Source organism: Microcebus murinus, chromosome 18 (assembly GCF_040939455.1).
Source record: "Microcebus murinus isolate Inina chromosome 18, M.murinus_Inina_mat1.0, whole genome shotgun sequence".
Taxonomy (NCBI): domain Eukaryota; kingdom Metazoa; phylum Chordata; class Mammalia; order Primates; family Cheirogaleidae; genus Microcebus; species Microcebus murinus.
In genome coordinates, this window is record NC_134121.1 from 8,196,537 (window position 1) to 8,217,118 (window position 20,582).

General features: G+C 53.5%; 1 protein-coding gene across 3 annotated transcripts; it reads right to left on the reverse strand.

Annotated features, from left to right (window-relative positions):
• Positions 1-474: 474 nt before the first annotated feature.
• On the reverse strand, positions 475-19,919 carry DRG2 (developmentally regulated GTP binding protein 2). Of its 3 annotated transcripts, none has more exons than XM_075994065.1 (13): positions 19,690-19,919; positions 15,748-15,908; positions 11,052-11,141; positions 10,330-10,390; positions 9,559-9,649; positions 8,854-8,926; positions 8,645-8,735; positions 7,676-7,773; positions 7,178-7,254; positions 5,736-5,894; positions 4,904-4,962; positions 1,603-1,656; positions 475-1,285 (listed from the first exon to the last, which is right to left on the reverse strand). In XM_075994065.1, the coding sequence occupies exons 1-13, from the start codon at positions 19,751-19,753 to the stop codon at positions 1,041-1,043; spliced, it is 1,323 nt and encodes a 440-aa protein (XP_075850180.1). In that variant the 5' UTR covers positions 19,754-19,919; the 3' UTR covers positions 475-1,040. The 3 variants fall into 3 exon arrangements, with proteins under 3 accessions (XP_075850180.1, XP_012603420.1, XP_075850181.1); XM_012747966.3 differs by having other exon boundaries at positions 5,736-5,824; positions 19,690-19,918; XM_075994066.1 differs by lacking the exon at positions 19,690-19,919 and having other exon boundaries at positions 15,753-15,891.
• Between the last annotated feature and the right edge of the window lie 663 nt (positions 19,920-20,582).

Consider the following 20,582-nt stretch of genomic DNA (forward strand, 5'->3'; position numbering starts at 1 on the left):
AGCCACATGGTACCTGCTGCATCCAACCCAAAAGGTGCACCTCCTACAGGAAGCCTTCCTTGCCACTCAGGGGTCCTATTAATAAATTCTGGCTCTGCACTCCCAAGCTGTGTAGTGTGCAGTGAGTCGCATCCCATGGAGAATGGGGTGCTGTGGGGGTGGCCGGTACAGCCCTTGGCACATGCTAGGCATCAGTGAGCACCTGCTGGCCCCTCCACACCTGGCCTCTGAGGCAACAGGAAATGCACCTGGCCACCTTGCTCTCACAGGGCCTCCTGGGGATGCTGCCTACCCTGCAGCCAGACCCTGGCCAACCTCCTGGGCAGAGCCAGTCCCAGCCTGGGTGAGGACCCCTGCGTTCTCTCTGTCACCCCAGGCTTGGGCCTGCACCATAGGCCCAGGCTACACCCACTCACTGCCCCCACCACCACCTCCCACCAACCTGGCAACAGAGTTCAGCAAGCTTACAAAATGTTCCTTAGTCCAAATGGGAACGTTTTTTTCCCTTTATTTCAGAAAGGAGAGTTGGGAGCTTAGAGAGAAAATACAGAAATTGCAGAAGTCCCCACCCCAGGGGTGCAGACCCAGGTCCTGGGGTTTTGTGCTGGGCAGGGGCTGCCCTGTAAGGGGGTGTGGGGGAGGCACTTTAAGACGCCACTCAGGCTGTGGAGGGTGTGAGCTGGGCCTCTGAAGCCACTACCTTCTGGTTCCCACCATGGGACAGCCCTTTGTGTGTGGGGGACAAGGGAGTTTAATCCTGGGAGGCACCCCAACCCCAAGTGCCAGAGAAGCTGGCAGGGGCCGAGGGAGCAGCAGGCGCCCTGACAGTGACCACTGCCTCCAGGGACCCACTCCCTGCCCAGCACTACACATGCGTCCATGTAGGCCACGTTTGGGGGGCAGCTGGGCAACTGCCCCCTCCCTGCCCAAAGGGGCTGAGGGTCCAGATGTAGGCCCAGGGCCCCAAACTCAAAAGCCCCCAGCAGAGAGGTCAGCCTTGGGAAATGCCCCTGTCTTGCCCCCTGCCCCAACACACTTCATCATCTGCCTACTGAAGAAACATCTGGAAACCGCAGAGACTTGAGGGGCACTTCCTGGGGAGTGTGTGTTTGCGTTTCCCGTTTGGGCGTTCCTGTGTCCCAGTGGGTCCGACTTCCCAGGGAGATGAGGCTGGTGGGCGGGAGGCCCGGGAGAGCCATTACTTCTTCACGATCTGGATGACATCCTCGTGCTCCATGGTGTGGGTCAGGCCCACCCGCTGTGGGCTGTACTTGGTGCTGGTGCCCTGGGCAAGGAATGGGGGCAGAGATGTCATATCAGCCTGGACTGGCCAAGACCAAGGGGGACGTCACTGGAGGAAGATGGAGGAGTGTGAACAGCAGGGGCCCAGATAGCAGGACATCCCCAGTGGGGACCACTCCTGATCTCAAAGGGCAGGGAGGCCTGTGTCCAGCCCAGGTCGGCATGTGCACTCCATGGAACGGACAGACACGCAGACATGCTGGTCCCCATAGGATAGGGACACTGAACAGAGTGTGGATGCCTTGCTCTGCATGTTGTGTTGGGTCTGACCCCCTCCCCACCTCCCACCCAGAGACTCACCCACACCAGGGCGTACTTGAACTGGCTGGCAAGAGACCGGTGGATGCGGTGGCACTGGAGGACAAGAGTGTCAGATAGGAAGAAGAGGCTCCACCCAACCCACCCCGAACTCGACCACACACCCAAAGCACAGGGGATGTGCCAAAAAGCAGCAGTCAGTCCTTGGGTCAAGAAATGCCGCATGAGGCCGGGCGCTGTGGCTCACGCCTGTAATCCTAGCTCTTGGGAGGCCGAGGCGGGCGGATTGCTCAAGGTCAGGAGTTCAAAACCAGCCTGAGCAAGAGCGAGACCCCGTCTCTACTATAAATAGAAAAGAAATTAATTGGCCAACTGATATATATATAAAAATTAGCTGGGCGTGGTGGCGCATGCCTGTAGTCCCAGCTACTCAGGAGGCTGAGGCAGAAGGATCACTCAAGCCCAGGAGTTTGAGGTTGCTGTGAGCTAGGCTGACGCCACGGCACTCACTCTAGCCTGGGCAACAAAGTGAGACTCTGTCTCAAAAAAAAAAAAAAAAAAGAAATGCCGCATGCTTGACTCCCTCCCATGCAGCCTCCTTGTCCCAGCTGCAAGTGGGTCCCACTCCCACGCCTGCCTGGAAGCTGCGGTACGTGGTAGGAATGTGCCCACAGCCGTCAGAGCGAGGGAGAAGACGTGCCTGCTAGCAGCCCTCCGCCTGCCTCACCCGAACAAATGCTCCTCCAGAATGGGACAGGGTGATAACTTGGAGTCACCACTGCTTGGTCACTGTCTCTCAGCCCTCCCAGCCCCAGCTGTGGCACATCACCCCTCCCCCACCCCCCAGGGGCCAGCCATCAGCACTCCTGGGTAGGGAGGGAGGTCAGAGGCGTCCCAGCGCTCTCAGGAAGCTGGAAGGAGACCCTGAAGGAGGCAGCCAGCCATTGCCCCATTGTGGCCAACATAGTGATGATGGCGGTCACAGTGGGGCAGACGGGAGAAGACTGCAGTGTTGCTCCTCCTCCCACGTGCCCACAAGTCTTACAGGTCAAAGACCACACGGCTCTGCCCGGCTTCCCAGGGGAAAAGGCAGAAGGCAGCCTATAAGAACACTTCCCTGACACGTGAGGGAAGCCAGCTGACTCTGGTCTCTTCTGGCCTGTAAATGAGTTTTACGTTCTATTCAGCTTGCCCATTCCTAAGAAATAAATTAAAGCCACAGGCAGAATTTAAAACGCAGGGCCGCACAGTCACTGGATTCTGTTGAAACCCTGAGAACCTGAGGAGCGCTGGGTGCACTGCAATAGCCCTGGGGTCGGTTACCCCAGATGAGGGCACTGAGGCACAGGACGCAGGAGCTGGGGTGTGATCCCGGGTCTGGTTGGCTCGATGGCTACCTGTTTCACCTTCTTTGGTCTCTGTTGTCAGCACCCAGATTGTAATGACCTCCGTGGGCAGGGCAGGTCTTATACCTACAGCTTGTAACACCTGGGACAGTTGAGTGTCCTGGAGGGAGGGCCTGGAGGAGGGCACCTGGGGAGGGCCAGCTGGAAAGGAGGTGACAACAGAAAGAGCAGGCCTCTGTGGGACACCCCCCACACCTCTCCCCACTCTCAGGCCCAGCGCCTGTCGCCTCTGTCCTGTATTCCCCTTCTTCACTTGTGCCTCTGGGCCTTGCACCTATTATGCCTGTTGCCTGCAGCAACCTGCGCTTCTTCCCAGGCACCTGTGTCTACAGCCTGCGGGGGATGGAGCCTCCAACGAGGGGCTCCTTGTGAGTGACTGAAGGGATTCAGGAGGGTAGTCGTGAGTCTCCTTGGCTCCTGCCTGGTGTGCTAACTTTCAAGCCCAGGCCCTGAGGAAGATGTGATGGTCTAGCCTCACTTATATCAGCACCTTAAGACCAGCACCCAGAGGCCATGGGCTGGGCTTGTTCAGTGAACAAATGCATGAGACCAGAATGCAGGCCCACCTACCACTGTCCTTCTAAGGGGCTGCAGGGACACTGGGTCTCACAGTGTCCCTTGCCTCTATGATACAGATCCTAAGCTTGAGGAAAACGATACCTAAGAAAACAAAAGCCCAGGAGGATGGCTGCGTGACCTGGGCTCTGGACCATCACCTGCTCCTGCAGGGTCATGTTCAGGTGACAGTATTCTGGACAGGGAAATGTACTCATGCTTCCCCAGCCCAGAGCCTATGGATCTGTGCACGCCTGCTCCCCTGCCTGGGGTACTCCCTACCCCAACTCTTTTTTACTCTGTCTCACTCTGTTACCTGGGCTAGAGTGCCATGGCATCAGCCTAGCTCACAGCAACCTCAAACTCCTGGGCTCAAGTGATCCTCCTGCCTCAGCCTCCTGAGTAGCTGGGATTATAGGTGCCCACTACCATGCTCACCTAATTTTTCTATTTTTCATAGAGACAGGGTCTCACTCTTGCTCAGGCTGGTCTAGAACTCCCAAGCTCAAGCAATTCTCCTGCCTTGGCCTCCCAGAGTGCTAGGATTACAGGCATGAGCCACTGTACCCAGCCTATCCCAACTCTATACTGCCAACCCGCCCTTGTTCAACAAGCCAGCTTGGATCACCTCTGAGTTGCCCTCCTGACCTCTGTGTAGACCTGGCACCCCACCCCACCTCACCCCGCCCCACCTGTATGTGACTTTGGGATTGGTGCCTGGCATTTGCTGACCCCAAAGGTCTGACAGGAACTGGAGCTATTTCATTGAGTGCTGATGCTCAATAAACCTGTGTTGAGTGCAGGAAATATCTGAAGTCATCCTGGGTTGGGGGCAGGGAGTGGCAGGCCAGGTGGAGGGTTGAGTGGGGGCCATGGGAGGTGGCAACTCTGAGCGCTAGCCAGCTCTGCCATTGGGGAAAAGGAGAAGGGAGAAGAGGAGTCCCTCCTGGACTCCCAGCTCCAGCCCCACTGCAACACCATTATGAAAGGCCCCAGGGCAGTTGCTCTCTTTGACCTGAACACTCGAATGGCAGTGGCCTGAGGAGCCCATAGCCCTGGGAGCAGGGTGACAGGACCACTGCTATGGCATCTACCCAGTGCCAGGTAGCATGCTGAGTGCTTTCCATGCTGGACCTCATTCAGTGTGGCCTCCCAACTAACCAGGGAGGTGGGCAGTGTCATGTCTCAGGAGAGGAACAGAGCCTCCACACATAGCTAGGAAGGGGCAGTATGGATGCAATCTAGGCTGCCTAAATCCAGAGTCTGCCTCAGCTTCCAAGAGTGAGGAGAGCTGAGCTCAGCCCTGCTGGCTGGAAGTGCCCCAGGTAGAAAGGAGCCCCCAGAGCTCCCGCCCCTTGTCTACGAAGGCCTGATCAACTCACCACGTGCTCCACGGAGGCTCCTTTCCGGAGAATGATGGCATCCGTGAAGTCTGGCCTCTCTGCAGGGAGAGATGGGGAAAGCACGTCGGCCACATGTCACGGCCCCTGCTGCTTTGTGACTCCTTCCATAAGGGAAGAGCTGGCGGCAAAAGCCCTTCTGGTCTCCTAAGCCCTGGCCTAACTTCCCCCATGCTATGCAGCACACCTCAGTAGAGATCCCTGTGCCATATTTTACGACCTTGACCTTAACACAGAGAATCAAAAGAAATCAAAGTCCAGGGTTCACACTGCCTGCCACCCATCAGCTGTGACAGCCCTGACAAAGCACCTGGAGCATCCAAACAGGCAGGGAGCAAATGACTGTTGGAGTCTGGTCAGGGAAGCTGTGGCTCTCCCCTTGTTGACAAAGTTAGGGTTGATGGAAACTGCCCCAAACTCAGCTGCTGGGTCCCCAGTGTGTGCGAGTGTGTGTGTGTACTGCGGGTGGGGACATAGGACGGCTCCTGTGGATTCAGCTGCCTAAAACTCCTGCCGTGGGGCCTGCCCCTGAGGGGAGGTCAGGAGGGCAGTGAGTGCTATAGTTGGTGGCAACTCCAGGCAGCCTTAGACCCCTGCCTTCCCTGCCCCCCAAGGAACCCTTAAGACCAGAACTTGGCATTGTCTGCCCTACGGGCTCAGGCCGAGGTGGGGAGCAATGCCTAACTCTGAGATGGGAGAAGCACTGCCGGGCTGGGCTGGCACTGGAGCCTCTGGGCGCTGTGCGCAGGCCTGGCAGCCCCCTGGGCAGCGGGCGGCTCAGCCTGTTTCCTGGGCCACAGGCTGCCCAACTCACGTCCTCTCTTCTTGGTATAGATGCAGGTCAGGGCCAGATATTCCCAAAGCATCTCCAGCAGGTAGTCCAGGTTCAGCTTCATGCCACAGCTGCAGGGAGGAAGGCGACCAGTCAGGCAGGGCCCCCACAGGGTCGGAGGCTGGAGGTCTCTGCTTCTCACTGTTGGAGGGAAAACCTCCACTGGCCTGCACAGGTGCCCAGGCCAGGGTGGCCCCTCTGGTGCCCATGGGGAAATAAGCCTGCTATTGTGATGGTAGCTTGACGCTTCAGCTGCCTCTGATCACCAAACATGGTCACACCCAAATGCTCAGCGTCTCTCCTGGGCCAGCACAGCTGTGCTCTGTGGTGGGCCCACAGCATCTGTGACTGACTTGGGGCTGCTGTGGGGAGACAGGCCAGGGGTCGTGATGGATCGTGGGCAGAGGCTGGGAACTCCTGACACCCAGAGCTCACCCCTCCCCAATAGGAGAGAGGGGCTGCCAAGGGGCCCAGGGCAGCAGCAAGGATTTCAGCATGAAGAGGGAAGAACTCAGGCGCTGGTGGCACCCAGTCCTAGGGTGGGTGCTACCAGCACCCTTTCTACAGCAGTGTGACCACAAGTGGTGTCCTGATCTTCATACAGCTGTTGTGAGCAGAAGCAAGTAAAGGTGCAGCGCGCAGGCCTTCGAAATGCTCTCATGCCCTGAGGATGGGCATGTCCTCAGGCAGCACCTGAAGGGCCTGGGATACAGCAGGAAGAGGAGCAGAGGTTGTTCCATGGGAGGGGACCTGCTCTTTGCAGTGGTTGCAACACACACAAAATGCCTGTGCTTGGCCAGCCAGGATCCTGACCCGGCATTTGCACTGGCCACCCTCACTGGGTGCCTGAGTGTCTCACTTCTGGAAGCCCTACCTCCCTGTGAAGCTGCCGAGTGCCTTGTTTGAGCTGGGAAACCAGGAAAGTGGGGCACATGACTCTGTTTGCCCCAAAAGAAGAACACTGCCAGGCAGTAGTGGGTGGACCCTTCCTACCTGAGAACTTTAGTTCCCTTTTCCCTCTGAGCTGTGGACGGACAGAAGTCATACCTTCCAGAGCACCAGGACAGGTAGGTCTACACCACTAAGCTAAGAAGTCTCTTAACCATTCAACCTGGATTGATGAAATCCTTCTCTATTTTCTTAACCAGAGCCCACCAGATGTCGCCCACCCTGCCCATGCCAATTCAGGGCTGGATGGGCCAATGCCACCAGCTGCTATCAGGAGGGGACCCTCTTGATGCCTCTCCCTGGCCTTGTGAACCACATGCTCTGGCCTGGAGAGGAGATCGTGGCCCCGTGAGGGCAGTGTGCTGGGGAAGACTGTGCCGGCTTCTCCTCCCCACGGCCAAGGTGGTTGGGAGGCCTGACCTCTGGTTCAGAACCCAGAGACGGGACGGCAGAGCGGAGGGGTGCAGCAGCCTCACCTGATGACCACGCTGTTGGGTTTTCGGGCCAGGCGGTCCACTTCTTCCATGGAGATCTGATCAATTTTGTTGTAAACCTGAGATTGAAACGGTGGAGGTGGGTGGTGGGGAAGGGAAGGAGCAAAGTGGGAAAGGCCCTCAATGGGCTCGCACTTGCCCACAGCTCCTCCTCAGCTCGCTGAGGGTCGGTGAGCTGAGCCCTCCTCCCCTTGCCGCCTCAGGGCGGCCAGTGCCCCCAGAGGGAAAGGCTGAGCTGGAAGCCTGGTTTCAAGCTCTCCATGTCTGCAAGGCTCAAGCAGCCACCAAGAGGGAGGGGAGCGGTGGGGAGGGATGGGAGAGTCCCAGGTTTTGTGCTGCTCCCAGAAGCCTGCCTGATGTGGGGAGCAGAGGTCCTCAGCTGTCTGGGTCCTGGGAGCTCATGAAACACATTAGAGGAAAGGCCGAGTGGCGCAGGGCCAGGGCTCCCTGTCCTACATGGTGCCCCTGGGTGCCACTTACATACAGGCAGGGCATGTACACCCGGTTGCCCACGATCACGTCAATGAACTCGTCCGGGGAACAGTCTTCTCGGAAGAGCACTTCTGCATTGAAGATCTCTGGGGGGGTTCAATTAAGGAGCAACCTGTGTGCCAGCAGCCCCTGTGCCCCCTCAGCGGAGGGCCCCAAAGAGCTGAGCAGGAAATATGTTGGCTAGAAGGAACCTTGGTGGTCATCTGCTTGTGAGATTTTATAAGATTTTAAAGCTTGGGGAGCCCTCTCATTTTCCCTCCTCCAAAAGAACCATAATATTTCAAAGTTTCAATCAACAAATTGCTTAAATCTTCACTGTTAAGCGAGAAAAAAATATACTTGCTAACACACCTCTGTGGAACCCCGGGTTTCAGTGCCAGAAGCACGATCTGAAAGCTGGTTTAACCCAGCTTCTCCCATGTGGGACTCTCCTCTGGGGTGGGGGGCTGTCCTGCCTCTGCTTGCACGCCTCCAGTGATGAGGGGCTCACTGCCTGTCCCATCATGAGATAGGACTGACTCTAAGAGTTTGCCGTTAGCCAAGCGCAACTTTGCCTCTGAGGCCCCTCTAGAGTCAGGACCCAACCAGCCCCCAATACTTTAGAGCCCTCCACTCTCCCTGAGGCTGCTCCAGGTCAGGAACCCCCGGTCCTCAGAGGCTGTTTCCCAGGACGCCCAGTCTTTTTTCCTGATGTCACCTGGCCAACACAGTGCCTAGTGCTCAGTGAGGAGCCAAGAAGCCATTGTGAAGCTGGTGGCTGCAGCCCGGCAGTCTAGAGCTCAGCAGGCACACAGGCAGAGGAAGACGGGAACTGCCTCGCTGGCTAGAGCTTTCCTGGAGGCTGCTCAGGTGGATCGGGGGTCTCCGGGCCATGAAGCCTCCTGTCTTGTTAGCCATCCCGCTGCCCTGCCGCCGGGGCTGTCCTCCCGTGCCTCTCTTTGGATGGAGGGAGGATACTGTATTCGTGCAGGATGAGCTGCACCAGCTTTTCGGAGCACTGGGTCAGTGTCACTGTCGAGTTAAAGGAGATGCCACCACCCTTCTTAGGCTGAAGAAGAGAAGGAAAGGGAGAGCTGCTGACCAAGGGGCAGTGGCAATGGTCCCCACGGCAAGCCAATGCAGCCCAACCCTGCTGCAGCCTGGCCCGCAGGCCAGAGGAGCCTCACCTTGAAGTAGATGTTGGGCTTGTGCTTGTTGAGGCGGATGCCCACGGACTCCAGCTCCTTCTCCAGCAGAGACCTGGGCAGAGCACCCCATGAGTCCCGCACAGGCTGCCCACAGAGGCAGCTTCCACATTACACAGGAAGCCTCTGCCTACCCAGACGGGACCAACTCTCTCCTCTGCCCGCTCCCCTAGCAACCCAGGGAATGCCCCTTCCCAGCACCTCAGAGCCAGAGGGAAGCCTCAAAACTCCAATGCCACAATTCATGGGAGACAGGCAAGAAGCATGAGCCCCCATGAGGTGACCACACAGGGGTGCTCCTCTGGTCCCTAGGAGCCCCCTGGCCTCTCCTGCAGAGGCAGGCCAGGTGTGCCCCCAGTTGGCAGGCATGGATGAACAATGCTTCTGCTGCTTGGGGCTGGGCTCCTGGCAGGTTCTGGGCAGTGACAGGGCACACAGGCCTCTGTAGGCAGGAGCCAGAGCCAGGCCATGCTCCTTGGCCCAGCTCCAAGAGTCTCATGCTGGCTAGACACAGGCTCAAGGAGAGGCCATCCCAGGCTGGGTCTCACTGGGTTTAGTCCATGGAAAGTCTTGCCACTACTACCATGTGTGAGAGGGCCAAGCACCCCACAGACCACCCACCATGAGCTGAAGGACACACTGGCCCTCCCCAGACATGTAAGCTTGCCCATGCCCCACCCCACAGACCTCTGCACCTCTCCCTTGGTGGCATCCAGCATCATGATGACAACGTCGGCTGTGCGTGCCACAGCAATCACCTGCCGGCCACGGCCTTTCCCTGGACAGGTGGAAGGGATGTGGTTACACGTTGGCAAGGCAACAGTGACATAGGCAGGACCTGTGTGATCCTGCCTGGCCCATGGCGCCCTGGACTCCTGTCCTTTACAGACTCACCACATGCACTAAGCCACCCCTAAGCAGACATCTTTGGCCTTTCTCTTTAATCTACACGCTGCTGTACTTATGGAGACTTATTTTAGATGGAAACCCAACATCATTGCCTTACGTGCAATAACAGGATAATAATGGCTGTCAACTGTTTCATCCTTTGGGTGAAGGGATATGTTTTTGTTTGACTGGACTTCCTTAGCATGATGTACTTGAAATATGGTTAAATAAAGGAAAAGTAAAAAGCTAAAAAAAAAAAAAAAATGCCCTCACCATTCTGTGTGTCAGGCCTCAGGCTATGTGCCCGCACATTTCCTCACTCAATCCTCAAAACTATGCTGTGAATTCAGTATTATGCCCATTCAACACATGAGGAAACTGAAGCTTGGCTTAAAGATCATTTGCCTAAGATCACAAAGCTTGTGTGGTCCAGCATTTGAACTGAGCCTGTCCTTTCTGGAAAACGGGGTAACAGAAACGGATCCATAGTGATCACAACAGCCACACCCAATTCAGCAATCAGTAGCAGAGCCCCACCCTGTCTCCCACACATCTGTCCCTGCCTCCTACCTTGGGCTGCACCTTCAATGATTCCAGGAAGGTCCAGGAGCTGGATGTTGGCGCCTTTGTACTAGGATGCAGAAGAAATAAAAGGTAAACGGGAGGCTGGGTCACCACTGGGAAAGGCCTTCTTGGATCAAGGACACCTGCAGTGGCCCCACTTGCATGCTCAGGAGCTGTAGGAAATGCAGGTGCCAACCCATGGCCAAATCTGAGCCTTGTGGCCACCTGAGCCTGGTGCAGATCACAGACTATGAGCTTAGCAGCCACCTGGGGAGGGCTGGGGAGATTTCCCAGTCCCACAGCACTCATCACTGAGGGTGACACTCTTCACAAATAAATTTCATCCCTGTGGGAGACTCAAGGCCATAACACCTGGCTGCCCGAGGCAAACACCACCCAAGGCTCTGAAGCTTCATGGGAGACAGAAGAATCCAGCCAACCAGCAATTAGTGACAAGAGCTGGGGCAGTGGGGGCACACAATAAGGCCCCAGGTAGAGCCGCCATATGCTGTCCTGACCTCCTGATTCCATGCCCTGCCAGGCGTCTCCAGTGTCCCAGCAGCCAGGATCCCCAGAAGTACCAGTGCTTGAGGGCAGAGCAGCTCAGTCCAGGAGCCTGCCCCCATGCAGGGACACCCACCTTTAGATCTACACACACACACGACACATGCAAGTGCAAACACAAACACACACCCTTTCCCCTTCTGTGCCTAGCCCACCCCACTTACTTCAATGACCCCAGGAATACACGTCAGAGTGGTGAACTCATAGGATGCGGCTTCACTGGCTGTGGAGGTCATCAGACTCAAGAAGGTGGACTAGGAGAAAAAGGAGGTCATGACGCTGAGGAGTCTTGTCCCAGCCTTCTGGGAAAGTCGCTTGGAATTGGGTGCCTGCTAGGTGCAAGTGACTTGGATTGGTGTGAAAAGAACCGCCCCAGCTGGGAGAGTTGCCTCTGGCCCTGTCCAGGACGGGGCAGGTATCAGAGGGCTCCTCCTACGTTCCTTGGAGGCCTCAGGTCTGTCTTGGGTGGACAAAGAGACTTAGTTTCTGCAGGATTTTGGTTTTTTTAGAGACAGGGTGTCACTCTGTAGTCCAAGCTAGAGTGCAATGGTGTGATCAGAGCTCATTGCATCCTTGAATGCCTGGGCTCAGGCATTCAAGTGATCCTCTTGCCTTAGCCTCCAAGTAGCTGGTACTACAGGTGCACCACCATGTCCAGCTAATTTTTAAAAATTTTTTGTAGAGATGGGGTCTTGCTATGTTGCCCAGGCTGGTCTCAAACTCCTGACCTTAAGTGATCCTGCTGCCTTGGCCTGTCAAAGTGCTGGGATTACAAGTGTGAACCACCGCACCTGGCTGCATTTCTCACATAAATCAGGAGCCTTTCCCTAGCCCCACACAACCCTCCAGACCCTCCTGGCCTCAGAGAACTTTAAGCAGGTAGCAGCCCCACAGTACTGGTGAAGCCAGTACCCAGAAGTGCTGCTCACCTGAGGAGGGTGTGAGATGTGTGAGAAGATGGCGATCTCCTAGTCTGAGGCAGAGACATCCCAGTAGCTGGCAGGAGAGAGGTGTTGTAGGGAGCAAAGGGGGATGTAGAGGATCTGGATGTGACCACTTAGGCCACCAGTCACTGTGGCTGGGAGTCAGAGAGACATGGCTTTGGATCCCTCCTCTGCTAGGAGACCCTGGGACTAGGCAAGAGACTACATCCTCTGAGCTTCAGGGTCCTCATATGCAGAGTGGGATTAACCCAGTCCCTACCTTGAAGGGCTGTGCCAGGGATTAAAAAGATAAGGCCCAGGCCGGGCGTGGTGGCTCACACCTGTAATCCTAGCACTCTGGGAGGCCAAGGCGGGTGGATTGCTCAAGGTCAGGCATTCAAAACCAGACTGAGCAAGAGCCGAGACCCTGTCTCTACTATAAAAAAAAAAAAAAAAAGAAAAAAGAAACAAATTAATTGGCCAACTAATATATATAGAAAAAATTAGCCAGGCATGGTGGCACATGCCTGTAGTCCCAGCTACTTGGGAGGCTGAGGTAGAAGGATCGCTTGAGCCCAGGAGTTTGAGGCTGCTGTGAGCTAGGCTGACGCCACGGCACTCTAGCTCAGGCACCAGAGTGAGACCCTGTCTCAAACAAAAAGACAAGGCCCAGTGGGCCCTTCACTAGGAATATGGCAATATCTCAGCAATGGGTGCTATGGTAAAGAGGGCCTGCCAAGCAGTGGGCAAAGCCAGGAGGGGAAGAAGCCCAGCCCTGTGCCTCCCACCCCATCCTAATCATCATGGCCCCAGGAACAAGGAGCCTGAGACTCTGAGATGCAACAGGGCCAGTGCTGCCCAGACCCTGCCTCCTCGCTGGCACATCTCCTTCACATGCCCTCCATGATGGGATGTGTGAAGGAACATACTGAGTCCCCAAATGCAGAAACCCTCAGCCTTGGGGAGCTCCTGGAAACTCAAGAAACAAAGAAAATCTGGTGGAGGAGACAGATATGGATAGATGGAACAGCCCTGAAAACAATGGCTGTTGAGACACCAAGCAACAAACCTGGGGGACACCCCTGATCCTGGCTGGCCCCCATGGGTGAGAAGCCTGGGCCATCTCATGGTGGGAAAGCCCATATTCCCAATAGGGCAGGTAGGATCTGCCACAGGGCTCAGACCCCAAGGGGCATGGCCCTTCTTAACTACAATGGCTTCTAGCACTCAATCACTTTCCTCTTTCTCTGATACACATACCAATTATATAGGTAGAGGGTAAAACCAACAAAACAAAACGTTGTCCAGCCTGCAGTAGGTACTCACGAAATGGTAGCTGTTACCAACGTCCCCTATGCTTGGCCCCGAGTAAGGGATTGAATACACGTCCTTTTAGGTGCACTGACTAGAAGCTGCTCCCCAGCATCTGACCCAAGTCCCCTGGCCGCTGCCCTCTTGGCCTATATTCCAGCAGCCTCCCCACTGGGCTCCTTGCTTCCACCTTGCCCTGTGCTAACCTGCTATCTGCACAGCAGTCAGAGTGCTTCTGTTAAAAAGTAAGTTAGCACCCAGACTGTGGTTTCTAATATTCCCTAACAAAAGGAACCAGGGCTCCTTGGAGAAATGACTGATTCTAAGCCAGGGCAGGAAATACACAAGAAAAGCCTTAAGCACCTTGCAGTGTCAGAAAGTGAAGAAGTGCTGGACTAACACAATGATGGGAGTACAGCCAAGAAGCCAACTGAAATAGTTCCAAACCTAGAACAATCTGAGCATGAAAAGAACATGGTATGGTATTAGACCCCAAAGTATAAATACCCATGAGTATATACTGGTATCAATAAAGGACTGAATAAAGCAAATGAATGGGAGAAAAGAGACAAATCTCTCATGCAGAAGAATTTCAAACAGTTGATGCAGACATAAGACTCACCCACCTCAAGGAAGTATGAGTCCACACTATTAAGTGTGGGCTGCCCATAGTGACTTCCCTCACAAGAGTACAGTTAGGGGAAGGTAAGGGGAAGAAACCTGATGTACACCTCTTCAGCCAGGTGGTCAAGGTCAACAGCAACACTGATAACTCATGTTGATAATATGTACCCTTTTCTTTTTTTTCTTTAAAAATTTATTTTAATATATTTATCCAATTATATTTATTATATAACATAATAAATCCTTAGAATACTCTTTGTTTTCTATAATCTACAATTTTATATTTATTCTCTATTTTTTAAGCTTTTAAACTTTGTCTTGTATTATAGGATATTTTTTTTCTTTTTTTGTTGTTTCAAATTTATTTATTATTATTTTATTTTAGCGTATTATGGGGGTATAAGTGTTAAGGTTACATATATTGCCCATGCCCCCCTCCCCCATATGTACCCTTAATATGTGATAAAAACAGCACTTTACCTCTGTGGTTTTCCTCTTTATTTTATTTTATTTTTTTGAGCCAGAGTCTCGCTTTGTTGCCCAGGCTAGAGTGAGTGCCATGGCGTCAGCCTAGCTCACAGCAACCTCAATCTCCTGGGCTCAAGCAATCCTGCTGCCTCAGCCTCCCAAGTAGCTGGGACTACAGGCATGCGCCACCATGCTAATTTTTTCTATATATATTAGTTGGCCAATGAATTTCTTTCTATTTATAGTAGAGATGGGGTCTCGCTCTTGCTCAGGCTGGTTTCGAACTCCTGACCTCAAGCGATCTGCCCGCCTCAGCCTCCCAGAGAGCTAGGATTACAAGCGTGAGCCACCACGCCCGGCGGTTTTCCTCTTTAAACTGCAACCCCACTCTAACCACAAGAAAAACATCAAACTCCAATTGAGGGACTTTCTACAAAATACCTGACCAGTACTTCTCAAAACTGTCATGGTCATCAGATCAAGGCATGTCTAAGAAACTGTCTAGAAGAGCCTAAGGAAACATAACCACCAAATGTGATGTGGGGTCCCAGGGCAGAAAAAGGACAGTAGGGAAAACCTATCCAAATAAACTATGGACTTGAGCTATTAATAACAGATTGCTGGGTGGGGAGTGGAGGCCTGTAATCCCAATACTCTGGGAAGCCAAAGTGGGAGGATCACTTGAGGCCAGGAATTCAAGACCAGCATGGGCAACATAGCAAAATGCTGTCTCTACAGAAAAAATTAAAAAATTAGCCGGGCCTGGTGGTACATTTCTGTAGTCCCAGCTACTTGGGAGGCTGAGGCAGGAGGATCGCTTGAGCCCAGGAATTTGGGGTTACAGTGAGCTAGAATTGCACCACTGCCCTCCAGCCTGGGTGACAAAGCGAGATCCTGTCCCCCTCCAAAAACAAAACAAAAAAACCCCCAAAAACCCAGATCAACATTGATTCGTTAGGTATGACTATTATATAATGTAAGATTTTTAACAACAGGGGATGTCTTCTAGAAATGCTATAAAAAAAGGGGGGAGGAATATAAAAATGTTCTCAGGCAGGGCTCTGGAAGCTCCCTCACTTCCTTCAGGCTTCTACTCAAGTATGTTTGACAGAAAAGCCTTCCCAGACCCCAATGTAACTAGTAGGACCTCTGCCTCTACCACTTACCAGCCCCACTCCTCATCATGTGACATGCCCCATTTACTGTCCCTTCTCCCCAAGAATGGGAGTTCTGTGTGGGCAGGGAGAGAAGCCTGTCTGGTCCCTGTAGCAGTGCCCAGCACAAAGCACATACTCGATAAGCATTTGTGCGTGAGGGCTGAGCTGGGAGACCGAGTGGTACTATTTCTGCTGGTGAGAGGAAAGAGTGTTCTCTGTGTTAGGACAATAAACTCGTGGGACCCAACACTGGGGGAGGCCAGGTCTTCTGTCCCTGGAGCTAACCAGAAAGGCGGTGAGGGGAGGCACAGGTGGTCATCTGTTTGGGAGATGACCTTCTGCCTTCCCCGACAAGGCCCACACTGACCATCACTGACCTTACCCACAGAGGGAAATCCAATCAGGGCCACACGGGCATCACCTGACTTCATGACATCGAAGCCCTCTCCTTTGGATGAGGCAGATTTGGATGGTTCTAGGAGCTGGGCCCGATACTTGGCAAGTTTTGCTTTCAGCAGGCCCAGGTGATACTCAGTGGCTAAAAGATATAAAGGAAGAGAGAAGGTAAGTATCCAGTCTCCAAGCCCAGTAGGTCCGATGGGACCCCACACGTGACCAAGCGCTGGCTGGGAACATCGGAACCACCTGCAATCATCATCAAGGAGACAGGAAAGAAAAACCACTCCTGTGCTTAAAAGGCCCCCTTAGCTTCTCACTTCATTTAGAATAAAATCTAGTCTCCCTGTTTAGACCTCACCACCCTACGTCAGTGGTCCTCAATGGGGGCAGCACTACTCCCTGGGGGGCATTCTGGAAATTCTGGGGGATGTTTTATGTTCACTCTGATGGTGAAGTCCTCACTGGCATCTATTGGACAGGAGCCAGGGAAACCAGCTGCCCTACAAGATGAGTCAGTCCTGCATAGCCAGGAACTGTCTAGAGCCCCACATGACTGCTCAGGTCCCAAGACATCCAGAGGGAAAAGCTGGGTTAGGATCACCAGGGCCTGGAACCTAGCCCTATTCACATTGGAACACCAGGCATTTATGCAACGTTAATATACACTGAAATTCCTAGGAATGCAACTCCTGTGCACATAAAAGGGAGACTATATTTGAAACTTTACCTCGAGCTGCTCACCATTCTGGGATACCAAGCTGTCACAGCAGTGCCTCTTGCAGGATATTTGAGTGGCCAACACAACACACTTGCAGTGGTCTGCGTCGTACCTGCCACATCCCTGGTGATTCCACCCAGAGGTGTGAGCATCTCACTGCTTCATTATAACTTCACTACATTTTGGCAGCACGTAGCATTTACATATTACAATAAACACTATTTCCATTATAAATTACTCTCCTTTTTCTCCTACTTTATATTACTATTAGGGCATCACATTGATTTTTTAAAATTCCGTGGGTATATAAGTTATATTGTTGATGGGGAATTTCATTTCAGAACAATAAAGGGGGCATTACAAAATCTGCTATAAAAGGGGGCTGTGGTTGAGATTGAAAATCAGGACCCTAAGTAACCTGGCCCCTGGCTACTTCAACACATCTCCTACCACTCTCCCTCTTCCACTACATTCCAGACACAGGGCTTTTTTCCCCCAGAACCTGCTGACCTCACTCCTGCCTCAGGACCACTGTGCTTGCTATTCCTTCCACTTCAATCAGATCTTTCCAGAGCTGACCACTTCTCACCATTAGAGGTGCAGTTCAAAAAATATCTCTTCAAAGAGGCCTCCCCTGCCCAGCCTTGCGGGGCAGTGTCATACAGAGTTTGAGAGCTTGTGTTGGAATCCCATTCTGCCATTACTGGCCCTTTTGCTTTGGAAAAATTACTTAATCCTCTTGTGCATCAGTTTCTTAATCTACAAAATAGGGATGTTAACAGTAATAACTATTTCATCAGATTTCTGTGAGGCTTAAAGAAAGCACTAGGAACACTGCTTAGCACATAGTAAGCACCCAATAAAAGTCGGCTATTAGTATTCACAGTAAACCCACCCCTCTGCCTCCTGATCTTGTTTACTCACTTGACGGCCCTTATCACTTTTTGAAACTATTTTGTTTCTTTATTTCCCTGGCTCCAATAGTCAAGAACTGTATACTGTCATGTATCCCCAGATTCTGGCACAGGGCCTGGGTGCTCAGGAAACATCTTAGCAAGAGAACAAGTGAACCGATGGTGGTGAGAAAGAGTCAAGCATACAGCCCTTCCTGTCATCCTAGCTCATGAAATTGTGAGCACCTCTGAGGGGAAAGACTAAGTCTTAATCACCTTTACATCGCTTTCATTCACTACTGCCAAAGCGGCAGCATCTCTAGCCTAGCCGAGGCCTCCCTGCTACTTTCTTTGGGGCTTGCAGATGATATTCCACATAGCAACCAGAGGGAACTTTTTTTTTTTGACAGAGTCTCGCTTTGTTGCCTAGGCTAGAGTGAGTGCCGTGGCGTCAGCCTAACTCACAGCAACCTCAAACTCCTGGGCTTAAGCAATCCTCCTGCCTCAGCCTCCCGAGTAGCTGGGACTACAGGCATGCACCACCATGCCTGGCTAATTTTTTTCTATATATATTAGTTGGCCAATTAATTTCCTTCTATTTATAGTACAGACGGGGTCTCGCTCTTGCTCATGCTGGTTTTGAACTCCTGACCTCAAGCAATCCGCCCGTCTCAGCCTCCCAGAGTGCTAGGATTATAGGTGTGAGCCACCGCGCCCAGCCCAGAGGGAACTTTTAAAACAGAAATCAGTCCAGTCTCTCCCCTGCTTAACACTCTCCACTAGCTCCCACTGCCCTAGAACACAACCCAGTGTCTTTCCCATGACCTCTGGGGCTCTGCATGATTGGGCCCCTCCTCTCCCATCACTGGGCCCCAGCATCAGACCTGTTGATCCCTGAATATATCAGGTTTGCTTCTGGCTCAGGGCCTTTGCACTAGCTGTTCCTTCTGCTAGGAATAATCTTCCCCTAGATCTCTGCATGGCTGGTTCCTTCTCCTCACTTATGTCTCAGCTCAAATGCCCCATCCTCATGGTGGTCTTCTCTGTCATCCCACCTAAGGAGGCCCTGGCCCCATTCCACCCCCAACACTCTGCTACATTACCCTAGTTTGTCTTCATAGCATTTATTGCTCTATGAAATTATCTTATTTATTTGGTTGCTAGTTTACAGACTGTCGACTAGAAGGTCAGATCCAAGGGCAGGGATGTACCTGCCTGTGAGTCCACTGTTTTAACCACCATACCTAGCACACAGTAAAGGCTCAGGAAGGATTTACAAAATGAATGAGTCATAGAAACCCCCCAACTCCTCACTCTTCAGGCCTAAATGGAGCTAAGGGAAGGCAGACACTAAGACCAGCCACCTATCATTTCTTGCTTCCCGCTCCTGCAAGCCTGAACCTCACTGGACTGGCCAAGCCAATCGCCTGTCACTTTACTCCACACGCCCCCTGCTGATCAACATTGTTCTTACTGTCCCTGGACCTCACCGAGCTTTGCTTCAGCAGCACCTCCCACCTGGAATACCTCCCCCACCAACCAGCTCAAGTCCCACTTCCTCCTGGCGTCACCATTCTCACCTCTCTTCTCTGAGCTCCAACAGCCCTTATAATCTGAAGTCCAGATTTGATGCTGCATTGTGTGCTATCTATGTTGGGGTGTTTACTTTAAATACTGAGTGCGCACCATGAGCCCAGTGCTTTGCAAACACCATGTAATTTAACTTAGCTGTGAGCTAAGATGGAGCAGGGAGTTATTATCCCATTTGTAGATGAGGACATTGAGGCTCCAAGAGGTGAAGTGACTTTTCAGTGTTTCACAGCAGATACGTGGTGGAACTGGGGTTCAAACTCAGGCCTTCCAGACTCCAGAGTGCTGATTCCCTCTGCCTCAGCGGGCTCCTGGCTGCTGGGTGAGGCCACTCCTGAGAGGTCTCCTCTTGCACCTCCCAGTGCAAAAGGCAACAGCACGAATTTCCCAGGCCTGGCCATTGGGAGCCTGGGGTTTGAACACCGGCCCTGCCTCTCTCTGGGTCAGATAAGCTTGCTCTGTGACTCGGGATTTCTCTACTTGGTCTCCCGGTCTGGCACTGATCAGATCTCTTGGTGGCCATTTGCCGTCAGACCCGGGCGTGAGACTCGCTCCCTCCTGGCCCTGCCTTGGGCGCGCTGGGCGTCCTCAGCACTTCTCTGGCACTTCTCCACGGCCTCCGAGCCTGCCCCAGCTCTACCACTGGAGTTGTTCCCCCATTTTCCAGACAGGAAAACTGAGGCGAGCAGAATGGAAGGCCCCACCGGGCCGGCCCTCACCCTTGTTCTTCTGCGTCCGAGCGATCTCCTTCTCGATCTCCGATATCTTCTCCAAGATCCCCATGGCAGCGGCAGAGCTGGGGACGCCTACGGCGACAACGGCGGCACCGGGAATTCCGGTCTGACGGCGGCGGCAGAGCAGTGCGCGCCCGGAAGGCACGGAGAACAGCGTCCTTGCGGGCTCCCGGTGCTCCCGGATTCACAGTCCGGGCGGGCGACGTCGAGCGCGGTGCCACACACTACCGGTTCCGCCTGCGGGGCGGGCCGGGCTGCGACAGCTAGGTGGGGCGGGGCCTGGCGGGGGCGGGGCCGTGTCGCACCGGTGGCAGGAGCCGCGCGTGGAGGAGAGAATATCCCGGTGATGAGCCCTGAACTGCGTGTCCCTGGGTGCGGCTGGCTTTGATAGTGTAAAGGAAAAGGGCTAAGCTGAAAGCCTGGTGGCTCTCATTTTGTGTCGAAGGTAGAAGCGAATCCCCATTACCACCTTAACCAAGCGCGGCCACTCAGCACTACCTGCAGTCAGACGCCTCCTGACATGGCGCACGCAGTATAAAGTGGACGGCATCTCCTGTGTGGGATGCTTGCCAGAGATACTGTACCTGAGTTTAGTTATGAATTTAGACACGAGGACGCTTCAGGTGTGGAAAGTGAAACATTTCATAAGGCAAGTCGCCTAGGCTCTTCAAAATTGTCAATGACTGGGAGGAAATAGGCAAGGGAATTGTTCTAGAGTAAAAGACGTTAAATACAATGTGTGGAACTTGCCTGGATTCTAGGTGGAAAATTGAAAAAGCAGCTATAAAAAGACATTCTGATCTGGGCCTGGTGGTACTCTTCTGTAGTCCCAGCTACTTGGGGGGCTGGGGTGGGAGGAACGCTTGAGCCCAGGAATT